Here is a 15,650-nt window from a genome sequence, read left to right on the forward strand (position 1 = left end):
CAGTGAGGGACTGGTTGTTCTGTTTTCTTTCTGGTGCGGTGGCTGAATGGTCCTCTTTGGCCTGTTCTCTGTCTCAATTCCCTGAACCAGTTCCTAAAGCTACCTGGGCTCAGGAGGAAATCCCTATGCTCCATCATACGATGTTTGGAACCTGGGGACTTTAAGGTATCACTGGATATACAGGACGCGTGCCTACGGGTACTTACAGAGACCTTTCCTCAGCATGGGCTGAGGTTTGCTGTATCACAGCAACACTTACAATTTTTCGGGCTCTGCCTGTTGGGACTGTCCTCAGCCCCACAGGGGTTTACCAGCGTTTTGGATTTTCTGACAGTTCTTCTGTTCAGTATATCCCAATGCTCCTGTACCTGGACGGCCTCCTGCTCTTAGCGGGATCACCGGGGTACTTTACGGCCAGGTCAGGATGACTGTGGCTTCTTCAGGGTGCAGACGTTTAATCAACGGGGAAAAAGTCCTCCCTGCATCCCTCTCTGGGTATTCTTCATCTAGGATCCCTGCTGGATTCTCAGAATCTGAGAATTCTTCTGGCGTAAGACGGAATCTCCTCTCTTCCATTAGGAGTACATGGTTGTCTGCGCAGTCGACAGATGTCTTTACACTCTGGGATGCATGGTGGAATGGGCTCAGTTCCATTCCAGGCCTTTCCATAATTGGCTCATCTCCAGATGGAATGAGTTTTTTCTGTCGGATAACTGTTCAAACGATGATGCTCTCTCCGGAGGCAAGTCGGTCCCTGTCCGGGTGGCTATGGCCATCTCGTCCAGGGTTTTCTTTGCTAGGGACAGTGTCTGGACCGAATCCTTTTCAGTGCAGTTGGACGTCTGTCGATTCCACCCTGTCAATTAACTTACTCTGGCATAACTCTTGTTTCCCGGTGAACCTGAAAAGGTTCAGTCCGACAGGGTCAGGACAGTGGCTTCCTTTTTAGCAACACTGTTCGTTGGGTGGCAATGACAGGTATGTCACATATTCGGACATAGTCCGAGGGTCTCCTCCCGACCATCTCGGCAGCGTTCATTTCAGGAGCTCTCCATTGGGAAGTGGGAGTCCTCAGCCGTCACGACGTGCATCCCGGGGGCTAGTCTCTTCCCCAAGAGAGGTTTCATCTCCTGGTGAGCAGGGGGGGCCCCCCTGAGGTGACCCTCATGGCCTTCTGACTTTATCACACTAGGGTGTTACAGTTCAGCTCTGGGGATTCTGAAGCAAACTTCAGCGACTCTTTGTCGGTGAAGTGGTCCTTCCACTTTGTGTACCTGTGTTCTCCGGTCTCCCTTCTTCCTCGAGGTCTTTGGAAGTGTTTTCAATCGAGACGGAGATGCTTTCCTGCTGGTGGCTCCTGATTGCCCCAGATGTCAGGGGTACTTGGATCTTCGGAGTCTCTACATCGATACTCCATCCCTGATGCTTCACTGCCCGGACCTGTTGTCTCAGGGTCCTTGGTTTTGCCTTGGACCTGGGTCGTTTGTCTTTGACTGTGTCCTTACAGTGGTCTTACGGCTTCCCTGGCTTTGTCATCGTTGGAATGATTAGAGCACATGGATCAGCTTTTGCTGGGACCTACCACAAACTGTGGCAGCCATAAATCTTATGGTATTGTACCTGTCGATACAATCCTCCGGTGTCCAGGATTTCCAGATATTCTGGCATTCCTTCCGGCTGGCTTGGGTTTCACACTTGGCCTGGTCTTCCTGACAGTGCGGATCTCTACACTGTCAGTATGGTTAAGATATGGAATTGCTTCACTCTGGTATCCAGTTCATCCTTTGGAGTGTTTTCTTGATTATGCCTCCATTTGTCCTCCCTAGGGACTCCTTGGGAGTAAGTAGTGGTTCTTCGTTACCTCCGGGGACAGTCAATGGAACCGCTGGTTGTGATAGCCATTACATGGTCTATTGCTTAGGCTCTCTCTTTCTCTCAGGGTGTTTATATCAACCAGGAGAGTGTCTGAATTGGGAGCGTTCTCATGTAGCTCCCTCTTCTGGAGGGCATCATGTCAGGGTGGGAGTTGCTCTCGCCCTGTGTTTCTTCTTAGTGGTTTTCAGGTTCCATATTATTCTGGAACTTATGGTACGGCCATTCTGTCCCCAGTCCTCTCGGCTGGTGTGGCCTCATTGACTGTGGTCTGGCCTCTTTGGATTTATGTGATCCGTTCAGGTTCCTTACGGAAATCGGACTCCTTATTGGTGGTCTGAGATTTCTGGTTTTCACAGGAAAGGATGGCCGGCCTATAACCAAATGTTGACTTGGATGGCCTCGTAGGTCTTCCTCAGGGGCCTACCCATGGGTAGGCCTTCCTGTTGTTGATGCTTGTTTTTTCTCGGGCCATGTGACCCTCGTGTGCGGCTCGCTGTGGCGCCTCGGCTGTTTTGCCTTACTAGGTGGCCACGTGGTCTTCTGTCCACACCTTTTTAAGGTTCTAGGCATTGGTTTCCTTTGCCTCTCAGGATGCTTCCTTTTTGGCGACGGATTCTCCTCTCAGCACAGGAGCGTCCCCACCCTTGGTTGAACTGCTTTGGGACATCCCCAAGGTCAACCCTGTGGACCCCCTATGGACCCTGAAGTAGAAAACAAGAGATATGGTAAGAACTTACCTTTGTTATCTCTGTTTCTACGAAGTCCATAGGGTCCACAGGGCGCCCGCCCTGACGCACCTGGCTTCATATGGGCTGTGTGGCTGGTCACCGGTTTTCCGTCTCCCATTTCGGTGAGTATGGTTATTGAGTGTTCCAGTTTTCTCTCTCTTTTTCTCTCCTCCTCCGGCCTTTGGCTACTTACAAACTGAGGTGCCTCTGGCTTGGGGGTGGGGTTATAGGGAGAGTGGACCCAGTGCATCCTGGGAGCTAAAAGCTTTAACTGCGTGGTGCCCGGATTTGGTTCCCAACCTATACCCCAAGGTCAACCCTGTGGACCCTATGGACTTCGTAGAAACAGAGATAACAAAGGTAAGTTCTTACCATATCTCTTGTTTTTTCGCCGATCGCGGGGATCAATTAGCGCCAGAACAATGTTCGGGGCTAATTGGATACCGTTCGAAGTGTGTATAATTTTGGACCAGGTTATATTTTGTTCATGTCAGCATTGTGGGTCTGTGTATGTCTTATGTTGCAGGAAACTGTCTTGGTGAGGAAGGTTGCGAACACATTCATGAAATTTTGGATGGCTTCAGCATGGCCCCAGTTCTGGGATCACTTAGGTAACAATATATTGTCTCACTTTTAATTTTTGTTATAATGCCAGAAAGCATTTACTGTCCTAAAACTGTTTTTCTCCTTTCATCCATTGGGGGATACTGGATTATCATGGAGTATAGAGGGCCTGATTCAGCAGAGCATGCAGTAGCTTTCGCAGCTGCTTACATGGTAGCAGCTGTGATAGCTCATATTTATCTTGCAGCAAGGCTGGGGAACACTGGATCATGGGATTGTCGGTTAGGGCTGGTGCTGGCACTTAATAAAACTGTAGCTTGAAATCCTAAGAGCCTCCCCCCTGAAATTCCAGTCTTCGTTAAGTGCCTGAGGAGTAAGGCACGTTTTAGATGGGGTGCCATGCAGCCTTTTTATGTAGCTATTATTTTGGTTTTATTTGTAAACTTTACATTTTTTTGTTTCTAGTTTAGGAGCTGTACAGTGTAAGTGCGAGCGGCTGCGGAATCTGTGGCACAGCTCGCCGATATGCAGCTGCGGCAGGTCCTGCCGGCGCGCACTCCCACTGAGCGATTCGGTCTCTAGGAGAAACCGTCTGGACCCTTCGACAGTGGCGCCTCTTACCCTTTCAGTGGGAGCTCGATGGCAGTACTTTCCTGGATGGCGCCACCATCTTGCCAGGTCTGATGAGGGCGCCTCCATTGCGGGAGCGCATACTTCACAGGCAGCTCTGTTGGAACTTATCAAGTGCTTTCCCCAGGCAGGGGAGTAGCACTTGTGAGTACAGCCACGGTATAGGGAGGTGGAGCCTGTAGCTGCCGGCCTCCCCTGCACATTACATTTTGCCGGGTTTGTTTGGCAGCAGTTGCCCTCACACAGATGCAAGAGGAGCGTGCAAGCCACAGACTGCCCGGTCAGCTGGGCATAACCAGCGTTTTCCCCTAACACGAGGAAGTACTCAGTGTCCCGGGAGATTGGGGCGGGCGGAGCTTCCAGCGGTACAGTCAACGGGAACAGCAGGGAATATGTGGATGAGTCATCCCTCAGCCGGGACTGTTACATTCGCCTGCTTTGCACAGCACACATGTTCTCCCAGGCAGCTGCGGTGTTGGTCTCCAGGAAGGCTAAGTACCCTTGTTCTTTTTCTTTTAGCTGCCTTTGTAACATGTACTGTAGCTTTTTTTTCCCATTATAGCTTTAAGTTCCTAGCCAAGGTATGTCCCGCTCTGGCTCCGTGCGGCACTATAATTTACGTCAGGTTCCTCTATTTTGGTGTGTTTTTTGCAGGAATTTTCTGCTGTGTGAGGCGCAGGTGGAGGCGTCTTCTTCCTCCCAGGGCCCCAATAGCATTTTCACAAAGGAAAGGCCTTGTGCAGACTTGCTCTGTTCCGAAGGAATTGGACCTGCTGTATTTTCCGCCTCATTGCTGCTGTGCACCACTCTGTAGGCGATTTAGTTCTGTATTCCCAAGGCTCTGGGTCTGTCCAAGCGTTGGCGACGGAAAGTCATTAATTTCCCTTCGGTGCATCTCCTGTCTCATCAGGGAGGCTTAGAAGATGCCGCATTCGGAGGGCTCTGTTCCACACGCAGTTGCTTCCAGCGGCTTGAGTTTCCACAGGGAAGAACCTACCACGATAGTCACTGCGGTAGCGTTTAGAGTCACCACACGCCCCTTCCTGGGCACACCTCAACATTCAGTGGGGATCTGCTAGGTAGACCTTGGACGATTGTCTCCAGTCTGATTTGATAGGTTCTGGGGTCGTTATCCAGCCTTGGCGTGCCCTGACATGGGTGGCGTGAGCTGGGGTCACTACTGCTGCCATCTTCGTCATGGGGCTTCACAGTGATTCGCCCTGGGATTCCCTTCTGCATTGGTAGGTCATGAGCTGCAAGCTCTGTGTGGGAGGACAGGCAAGATGAGATACAGGTAGCTTCTGGGTTGTCAGCTACTTCTAGTTTGGCTTGAAGGTCCCTATGGCTCTTCTCTTCGCATACGCATTTGTTACCGGATTGTTCCTTACACTATCTGGGTTTGGAATCTCTACCTCTTTTGGTGTAACAATTACAAGTTTTCGCCTCTCGCATGACTAGGCCTTCTTTCTGAAGGGTTTGGAGGGTGGCTGCCGACTTTGTCTCGTGACGTTACAGGCTTTGGCCCTGTCATTTTCTTTCCAGCTGCGTTTGGCTATTCTTCCAAGTGTCCAAACCGTTAATACACAGTATGCTGCATATTCACCACCGCTTCATCCGCAGGTGGAGCTGAGGATTCTAGTCTTCTCTGTTCTCACGCAGGCTTCATGGGAGTCATTGCCTTCAATGGACCTTCAGTTAGTTGCTTGGAAGCTGGTCTTCCTTATGGCTATTGCCTACCCTCGGCATAGTTCCGTTTAGGGTTTTCAAGCCGCCCTTGATCGTTTTCCATGAAGACTGTGCGGTTCCAGCCGACACTGGATTCGAATGTTGTCCTTCCGGTTCTTCCTCCTTTGGAGAATCCCCGGGACTGGGATGATCTATCTCTGCTGGTTGGGTTGAGCTCTGCAGATTTCCTTGGACGCGTCTTCTTTGGTACGCCGCACTGTTCTCTTCAGCTTCTTTATGATGCGTAGGAACATGGTTGGCCGGCTACTCTGCAGACCCTTGCTCGTTGGATCAGCTCGGTCATTACTCAAGCCTATTCTGATGTGGGTTGACCGACACCAGACCGGGTGTCAGTGCCTTCCGCTAGGGTGGCGGCGATCTTTTGGGCAGCGCGACGTGGGACTTCAGAAGCACAGGTCCGTCGTGCTGCTATCTGGTCCCCAGTCCGCATGTTTGCGCATTTTTACGTTTCAGGATTTTTTTTGCCTCCGGCTGTATCCACTTGGGGCTTACAGTTCTCTGCTCAGGCTTCCTGAGCGTTCTCTCCCCTGGGGGCGGCTTTTAAACGTCCCATGGTCCAGTGTCCCCCAGCTTTGTTGCAAGAGAAAATAGGAATTTTGGTCAACTTACCGTTGAATCCTTTTCTCTTAAGCAGGCTGGGGAACACTGCGTTCCATCCCTCATGTTCAGTCGTGCGAGGTGTTCTTGAAAGGTCTTTTCCCTACTGGTTTGTTTGGTTGTTCTAAACAGTTTCACAGGGTTCCTGCTACTCCTCTCCGGACTCTTTTAAAGAAGTACTGGAATTGTGGGATTGCAGGGGGGAGGAGCTTAGGATTTAAAGCTACAGTTTTGTTAAGTGCCAGCTCCAGCCCCAACCTACAATCCCATTGTCCAGTGTTCCCCAGCCTGCTTAGGAGAAAAGGATTCAAAGGTCAGTTGACCAAAAATCCTATTATGTTAATGCAGCAGAAGGCTATGCAGAACCATGGCTAATATGCTTGTGTACAATCTCTAAAATCCATGTATGTTTAATTTGACTACATTGTTGTAACTGTGCTTTCAAGGAATCTTGCTAAACTTGTAATTTAAAGATTGAAAATGGCATATTTGTTATAGTGATGATGAAGGTGATGAGGATGATGATGATGACGACGACGATGATGAGGATGACGACGGTGAGGACGAAGATGGTGAGGAGGATGAAGATGATGATGATGAAGAGGAGGGAGGAGAAGAGCCAGAGGAAGATGAACATAATGAGGAGAAAGCGAAGAAAATTCCTCAACATGTAATTATACCTATGACTTCACCAGAATGTGATTATAGTGTATAAGTGTAGTTTATCAAGTCACTTTTATTGGGATGATTGTTGATCCCATCTACTGGCAGGAAAACTAAGAATGCCTGCACGGATCATTGAGCATTGTAAATTTAGCAATATTGCTTAGGAGGTAAGAATATTTTGTCCCAAAATACGAAAGACTAAATGGCTAAGTAGCAATGTAGGACTTGACCTCTGATTCAGACCATTTGGCAAGAGAGGCAAAAGCTCCCGCAATGTTCAACAATGGTGTCATCGACCAAAAGGGCTATGTGGCCTCTCAAGCAATACATGATTAGGAAATTAGGTTTATTTGTCATCAGGGCAAGGCCACCCATGCATTGATTGAAAAGTATAATGTGAGTTAAAAGAATAAAGAGTGCACAAGGATTGAAGGGGGTCTACGGCACCAAGGGTTTTAACCAAAGTGATGGGGGTCATGGCCGCCCACCTTCGGAGCCAGAATGTACGACTGCTTCCATATCTAGACGACCACCTTTTGCTGGCGAGCTCTCCGGAGGTACTGCTTTAACATCTCCACCTGACGATCGTTTGTCTGCAAGCGCACGGGTGGTTGATAAATTGGAAAAAGCCCTCCCTGATTCCATCACAGCGGATGATTCATTTGGGAGCCCTGCTAGATTTTCGTCAACAAAGGATCTTCCTGACTCCGGAAAAGGTCTCCTCCCTGCAGCTGCGGATACACAGATGCCTGAGCAGTTGCCTAGTATCTGTTCACTCTGCAATGAGAGTTCTGGGGTCCATGGTGTCGGCATTCGACATGGTGGAATTTGCCCAGTTCCATTCCAGGCCCCTGCAGGGGCTGATTCTATCTGAATGGAACGGGTTACCTCACCGGAACCGGTCTCAGATGCTGGTGTTGTCCCCGGAGGTTCGGCTGTCTCTAGCTTGGTGGCTTCAGACAGCTCATCTCGTCGAGGGGCTCCCCTTTTGGATCGCAGACTGGGTTCTGCTCACAACAGTCTCCAGGGTTGGGGGGCAGTGACGGGCTCGTTGTGACTTCAGGGCCGTTGGACTGCGGAAGAAGCGGTTCTCCCCATCAACATTCTGGAGCTGCGGGCCGTGCACAGGTTCAATCAGACAATGCCACCACGGTGGCATACATCAACCACCAGGGAGGAACTCGCAGTCGTGCTGCGATGTCAGAGGTATCTCGCATCCAGGCTTCGGCGGAGTGCCACATTCCAGCAATCTCAGCAGTCTTCATTCCCGGAGTCCTCAATTGGGAGGCGGACTTCCGCAGCCGTCGCGACGTGCATCCCGGGGAATGGTCGCTTCACCCAGACGTATTTCGGGCACTCGTGGACAGATGGGGGCTGCCAGAGCTGGACCTGATGGCCTCCCGTCACAATCACAAGTTGCCCGTGTACGGGTCAAGGACAAGAGACGCAGGCGCAAGTCTGGTAGACGCTCTGTCGGTGAAATGGACGTTTCAACTGGCGTATTCATTTCCTCCAATATCCCTGCTGCCTCGGGTACTGCAGAAATTCAAGCAGGACAGCGGCACGCTTCTGCTGGTGGCTCCTGCGTGGCCTAGACCTCCTTGGTACTCCGATCTGCGGAGCCTCTCCATCTTTACCTTCTTCCTCAGTGTCGGGACCTGTTGTCTCAAGGTCCCTGCCTTTACCCGGATCTGGGTCGGCTGTCTTTGACGGCGTGGCTCTTGAGACAGCCTCGTGGGTCCTTCTCAAGCTCTGTTATCAGTACCATGCTTGGGGCACGCAAGCCGGCTTCCACACGGATTTATCACAGAGAGTGGCACACTTACTTTAAGTGGTGTGAGTCCAGAAACTATGATCCTCAAGTGTTTCGGGTTTCTAGGATTTTGGCTTTTCTTCAGTCGGGTTTGGACCTAGGCTTACGTCTTGCCTCTCTGAAGGTTCATGTGTCTGCACTGTATAGAGGAGGATGGACCCAAGTGCATCCTGGGAGCAGCAATAGCTTTAACTGCGTGGTGCCTGTGGATCCAGATCCAGCTATACCCCAAGGTCAACCCTGTGGACCGTATGGACTTCGTAGAAACAGAGATAACAAAGGTAAGTTCTTACCATATCTCTTGTTTTACAAATAGAAGAGGAAGAACCCTTTTCTAAGAAAATACAGCCACTTTTTAAATGACAAAAGGTCGAGTTCCCTCACTCCGACCAGCTATCTGATCACATGAACATGTAATATGCCCAGTAAAAGGTTTCAAATTCCAAAACATTTAAGTTCCTTTTACCCTCTTCCAGCTACTGATTGCACTAAATGGGAAGTTCCCCCAGCAGTGGATTCTCATGTAACACTTCTGGTTAAGAATGCCAACTTACCCATCCATACTGCAACCTCCTTGAAGGAGACTACAGATAGACGTATAGAAGCTTGTCACAAATCCATCTATACTTTCTTACAGGAGCTATTACTCGTCCTGCTAGGGCTACAACCTGGGTGGCAAAAGTCATTGAGAGTTGGCTAGAGGCCCTAGAAGAGACATTTCCCCATGATGATTCAAGGGAACAACTATCCTACATATCTCACATTAGAGATGCAGCCTCCCACTTGGGAGAGGCAGCTATGGATACGGCTCTCCTGGCCTCCAGGATATGTGCCACTTCAGTAGTGGCCCGCCGTATTGTTTTACTCCGTTCCTGTAAAGCAGATTCAGACTCAAAAAGGGCTCTGAAGTCTCTTCCTTATTCTGGAGATATCCTATTTGGTCCATAATTAGATAAAATTGTGATACTTTGGCAGCTTTCAAGACGGCGTTCCTGCTCTCTGCATATAATAAGCCTCTGACGTTATCCTTTCGTCCTCAAGAAAAAGCCAAGGTTCAGTCCTTTCCACGGCAGCAGGCATCAGCCAAGGCCTCCAAACCTAGGGCCAAACAGGCCTGGGCTACTAGATGTCCACCTTCTAAGTCTGAGAACAAGCCTACAGCCTGACGGGACGGACCTCTCCCTGGGGGCTCCCATGGTTGGAGGCCGACTTCTTCAATTCGCCCAGTTTTGGCGTCAGACCACATCAGACGCCTGGTTAAGAGAAGTAGTCTTCCACGGATATGCCCTATCCTTCCAGCAGTTCTTTTGCACATGACCTCCATCGGATTCAAGCAAGGCCCTGCTGCGCCAAAATGCTATTCGGTCCTCACTGAATTCAGCAGAAATAATTCCGGTACCTTCCCTCTCAACGAGGCAATGTATTCTTCTACCCTTTTCCTGGTTCAGAAGCCCAACGGGTCATCGGCCAATCCTCAACCTCAAATCTCTGAACACGTTTATCAGGGTGCCCAGGTTTTGTATGGAAACCCTCCACTCTCTTATCCTAGCTATGGAGCCTGGGAATTTTATGGTGTCTCTGGACATTCAGGATGCTTACCTACATGTACCTATAGCAGCTTCTCATCAACAACATCTCCCGTTTGCTACCCTGCAGCAGCATTACCAATTTCAAGCTCTACCGTTTGGCTTCTCAACGGCCCTTCGGGTCTTTACCAAACTCATGGCAGTTATGGCGGCCTACCTTCGTCGTCAATGTCTTACTACTCCTGTACTTAGACAACCTCTTGCTGTTGGCCAGCTTCCCAGAGATTCTTCACCGCCGCTTTGTCGCTCCCCCTTTTAATCTTTTATTGGGACAGGGCTGTTTTTAGAACATGCCCTGGCTTCCTTCCCAAGGTGGTTTCTCGTTTCCACCTAAATGAGGATATTGTGGTTCCGGCCTTTCAAAAACCAGACCTCTCGGCAGGTGAGGCCTCTTTGGATGTGGTCTGTGCTCTGAAGATCTACGTGAACTGTACCACTATCAGAATATCGGACTCCCTCTTCGTCCTATATGGATTCCTCAAGAAGGGATGGCCAGCTAACAAACTGACTCAGGCCAGATGGATTCACATGACTATCTCACAGGCTTATACGCAGTCTGGCCTTCCTGTGCCGTCTACAGTATCTGCTTATTATTCTTGCTCTGTGGGTCCCTCGTGGGCAGCCCGGCATGGCCCCTGAACAGCTATGCAATGTGGCCACTAGGTCTTTTGTCCACACCTTTCTTTTATGCTTTTGATACATTTGCCTCTCAGGATGCTTCCTTCGGGCGTAGGGTTCTCCTATCAGCTCAGGAGCGTTCCCGCCCTTTAACTGCTTTGGGACAGCCCCATTGTCTCCTTGTAGAACCCTATGGACCCTGAAGAAGAAAAGAAAAGTTATGGTAAAGCTTGCCTTTGTTAACTCGCTTTCTTCGAAGTCCTTAGGGTCTACAGAGCATTCGCCATGACTCGCCTAGCATTTATGGGTTTCTTCTCTTGGTCACTTGTTTCCTTCTCTGTTTGATTCTTCAGTGTACCTGTCTCCCTTCTCTCCTCTCCTGCTCCTGTCTTGGACTTGATAGCAAAACTGAGTTGCCCTTAGGCTGTGCAGTGATCGCGCTGAGTGCAAAAATATGTGGGTCCCAGGGACCCTCCATTTTAAAAAAATGGGGTCCTATCTGACCATTTCTGGGTCATCATAATTTATGCTTTAGAGGTCTCCATATGTTCCTCAGACCTCCCCTCATGCCACCACATAGAATGCCCATCTGATACCACCAACAGCATCAGACCTCCCCACATGCCCTTTAAATGCATTTTTAATGCCTCCATGATCCTACACACATGACTTGTATGTACACAAAACCCATAGTATAAGGCATTAGATAATAAATTAATGTGTGGTATATCCCAGAAAACTGTTTTTGGAGGTGCTATGGAAATATTAAGAACTACCAGGATGTATGTTCAAGAGACCACAGCATATATTCATGATATCTGCTGCAATCCCCTAGTCTTCACATTAGGGCAGGCAGGGGGCCTTTCAGAAAGGGACACTTCAGCGCGCACCCAAGAAGGGGCATGGTAACTCAGAAAAGAGGGCGTGTCCTTGAGTGTCCCCTTTTTATCACTGTAGGGGGCGTGCCCAGCACTCACGGAGATCCTGGGCTGCTCCCAAGCTATCCCTGCAGTGCGAATAAATGCCATGCCAGACACTGCCCACGAGTGGGGACGACTGTTTTAGTTTTTCACAGTATAGTGTCCCATATTCACGTTACACAACAGTATTGCCCCTTTATGAACACATTATGCCACGCAGTAATGCCCAGCCTTTACACATTATGCCATGCAGCATTGCCCAGCCTTAACACATTGTGCCATGCAGTAATGCCCAGCATTTACATATTATGCCATTCAGTAATACCCAGCCATTACACATTATGCCATGCAGTAATGCCCTTTACACATTATGCCATGCAGTAATACCCAGCCTTTACACATTATGCCATGCAGTAATGCCCTTTACACATTATGGCACGCAGTAAAAATAGATTCCAGCATTAAAAAAAACTCCATATAATTGCAATCGTGACTACAGGATCAAAGGGCACAATTGATTGCATGCAAAAAATCCTAAACAGAATAATCTTGCATGCATGAAATTCCCAGCAGCCATTAATAGTATAAGCAATATCTGTTAGGTGTCAAGCAGCTAGCTGATCTGGATAGTCAGCAGTGGCAGAACTAGAGTGTGGTGGGCCCAGGTGCAAGAATATGCGTTGGCCCCCCTATGCAGTGCCCCCAGTAGTATTCCCCCTATGCATTGCCCCCAGTAGTAACCCCCCCATGCAGTGACCCTAGTAGTTGACGCCCTATGCATTGCCCCCAGTAGTCCTCCTAGTAATCCCCCCCTATGCAGTGCCCCCAGTAGTAATCCCCCCTATGCAGTGCCCCCAGTAGTAGTCCCTTTATACCTTGCCCCCAGTAGTAGTCCACCTATGCATTGCCCCCAGTAGTAATTACACCCCTATGCAGTGCCCCCAGTAGTTGACTCTCCCTATGCATTGCCCCCAGTAGTGGCCCACCTATTTGCTCTTTAGTGACCTGGGCCCAATTCCAAGGTCACTCACACCTATTTGGGGGGCAGATACCTTCAATTGGGCTTAATGCCCCCTATGTAGCATGGGCCTTGTGCCCGCCTTTATACCCACAGGCCTATTGCCTGAATTTATCCCACTGACCTAGTGCCCGACAACACTGGTGGTCTAGGGAGGGGATAAATATCTGTGGCCCAAGGCCGCTACCGGTACGGTGGAAGAGGCTGCAGGGGGGGAGCTTCATTATCGCTTTTTTTTTCCACCCCTGCATTCCTCTCCGGTCCTCAACTTCATTCTTCCGTTGCTGGCCCGTCCTGGCCAGCAGCGCCGCCTCTTCCTTTCTTCCTCCTTGATCACGCCGTCTTCTGGCCTCTTGCGCGGCTGCCATAACTGTTGTCGCAACGCTCTTCTCTTCGGGGGGTCTTCACTCCCCCACCACCACCCCCCCCCCTCCACCGCCGGACTGAACTTTTCTAAGACCAGACGCCGCGAGTGGGCAGGGCTATGACGCGGCGAGCCGCGATTGGCTTGTCGTGTCTGCCTCCTATGGGCTGCTGTGCCAAACAGCCGCCGCAGCTTCTTGGCAACACTGTTTACAATTAGGACACTGTTACCAGATAAGATACTAGTTTATCACAATAAATACAAACAGTCTTCCTGCAATACAATCTTACAGTGTCTCAAATAGTTGCCCACTGTATCTGTACCATCAGAGTTTAAAGCAGACATACATTAATTCTCTGGATGTAGGTACAACCAACCAATAAAATTTATTATAAGAGAATATAAATTGAGATCACATGACATCAACATTTATTTAATAGGTTTTTATTTTCAGAACATATTACTTTTATTTCTACTTCAGGGTCCATAGGGTATCCACAGGATACCTTGGGGTATAGGTGTGACGTCAGTCATCGGGCACCAAAGAGTTAAGCTTTCAGCCTCCCAGGATGCACTAGGTCCCCCTCCTATACCCCACCCCCGAGCCAAGGCATCTCAGTTTCGTTTGGTGCCCGGCCGTAGTCGGAGGCACCTGCTAGAGGGGGGCTTAGAAGAGCCCCTGAAGCTTTTTCTTCATGCAGCTGTGGCTGCACATCTGGATGAACAGCATGGACAGTCAGTCCTGACGTCCATGCTGTCTTCCCTACACCCCGCCGGTACCAGAACGCCGGTACTGATCCGGGGATGCTGGTGGACATCTGGGGTCACAGCTAGCGGTGACCCCAGATGTTCTGGACCATGGCCGGATTCAAGGGGGACAGAGGTAAGCAGCGGGGTCCCGCGGGGGGTCCCCGCTGATCACATGGTCCTAAGTCCCCAGGCAGGGGGCTCCCTGGGGACTGGCTGCAGCGTGGAGCCAGGCGACCAACCTGCGCTTCCACTACCCCCTGGGACAGCGGACCGCAGCAGAGCGGTAGCGCTGCGGCGTCCCAGGGGTTAAATGCATGCCAGGGGAGCGCGCCTTCCCTGTCTCACAGCCGGCGCCTCCCCCGCTGCACACAGCCCTCTCTGCACTGTGCTGACTGGCCCTGTATCAGTGCTCCTCCCCCAGGCCAGCCTTCTCTCTTCTCCTCGGTGGCCATCTTTTCAGAAGCATGGTGAACGCTGCTAGAAGCCTGCATTGGAAGTATCGTGGTCTGGGTCCCCCCGCATACCTCTCCTCCGCTCAGGTCAGGTCTGTGTATGCAGCGCTGTGTCCTACCAGGCCCTGTGTCTGTGTAGTTGAGTGATCAGCGCTGTTAGTGCAGGAATTGTTATTTCTCTGCATTGTATGTGACTGTGCTAGCGCTGCTGCCTGTAACTTTTTTTCTAAACTGTCAGCCTTATACTGTCCCTGTTTTTTCTGCTAAGCCCTTGCGGTGCGGTGCTGCAGGGTGGTCTCTCGCCTCTTAAATATATAATTGGTGAGAGGGGTCACATACGTGGTGCCATCATGTCTGAAAGTGATTTTCCCCTCCGGCTACAGTGTACTACGTGTAAAGTACAGTTAGCGGAGGGGGAGGGTAGCGCGGAGGGCCTCTGCCGGCAGTGTTTGTCTATGGCGCGGCCTCTTACGGTTACTGCACCGGTACAGGAGCCGCCCTGGGCTTGTTTCGCTCAAGCGCTTACAGCCTTAGTGGGCCAGTTAGCTCCGCAGCCCGCGTTTACACCGATGGGTTTGTCCCAGCAGTCAGTGGTGTCGTCACCCATGCAGGGTTTCCCACGACAATTGGTGGTACCCCACAGTCTCCCTATTTCCCCGCTCCCGGTTTCTCAGGAGCCAGCGTGGGTTAACTCCCTGACGAGTTCTGTACAGCACTTGTCGGATGTGTTGCAAGGGGAGTCTGTGATGCGGCCGCATAAACGGCCGGTGGCGTCTCTGTCGGCTCCTTATGAGGATGACGAGGGGACGTCTGATGATGGGGAGATTCTGGATCCTTACGATCAGGAACCTCTCCATGCTAAGGACGCTGATGCTAAGTCCAAAGTATATATTCCTGGACTTATTCGGGCGGTCCGCACAGCCTTGGTGATTGAGGACGAAGTTCCCCCAGCGGCTAAATCTAAGTATGCCTTTTTCAAAGATGTGAAGGGCGATGCCACAGTCTTTCCTCTTTCGGGTCAGTTGGTGGACCATTTAGAGGAGGCGTGGAAACAGCCTGGCAAAAATTACCAGCCGCAGAGACGCCTGGCGGTGGCTTATCCGTTCGCGGATAATTATTTTGCTAAGTGGGAATCCCCTCCACAGGTGGATTCTCACGTGACCGTCTTGTCCGTAGTGCCACATTGCCGATGCCATCCATGTCCTCCCTTATGGATGCTACGGACCGCAAGGTGGAGATCTGCCTGAAGTCCGCTTATTCCCTTGCTGGGGGGGGGCAGCACGGCCGGCTATGGCCATTTGCTGGGTTGCCAGAGCGATGGAG

The 15,650-nt window shown here is 50.6% G+C and overlaps 1 protein-coding gene across 2 annotated transcripts in view; it reads left to right on the forward strand.

Moving 5' to 3' along the window:
- Window positions 1-15,650, forward strand: part of RANGAP1 (Ran GTPase activating protein 1) — an 88,019-nt gene that overhangs the window by 56,581 nt on the left and 15,788 nt on the right. For both annotated transcript variants that reach the window (XM_088472745.1, XM_088472744.1), the window contains exons 10-11: window positions 3,130-3,214; window positions 6,639-6,810. In XM_088472745.1, the coding sequence (XP_088328871.1) occupies window positions 3,130-3,214; window positions 6,639-6,810 (257 nt within the window). The remainder of the gene's footprint in view (window positions 1-3,129; window positions 3,215-6,638; window positions 6,811-15,650) is intronic.

The sequence above is a fragment of the Taudactylus pleione genome, unplaced genomic scaffold (assembly GCF_031769625.1).
Source record: "Taudactylus pleione unplaced genomic scaffold, aTauple2 ptg000128l, whole genome shotgun sequence".
Taxonomy (NCBI): domain Eukaryota; kingdom Metazoa; phylum Chordata; class Amphibia; order Anura; family Myobatrachidae; genus Taudactylus; species Taudactylus pleione.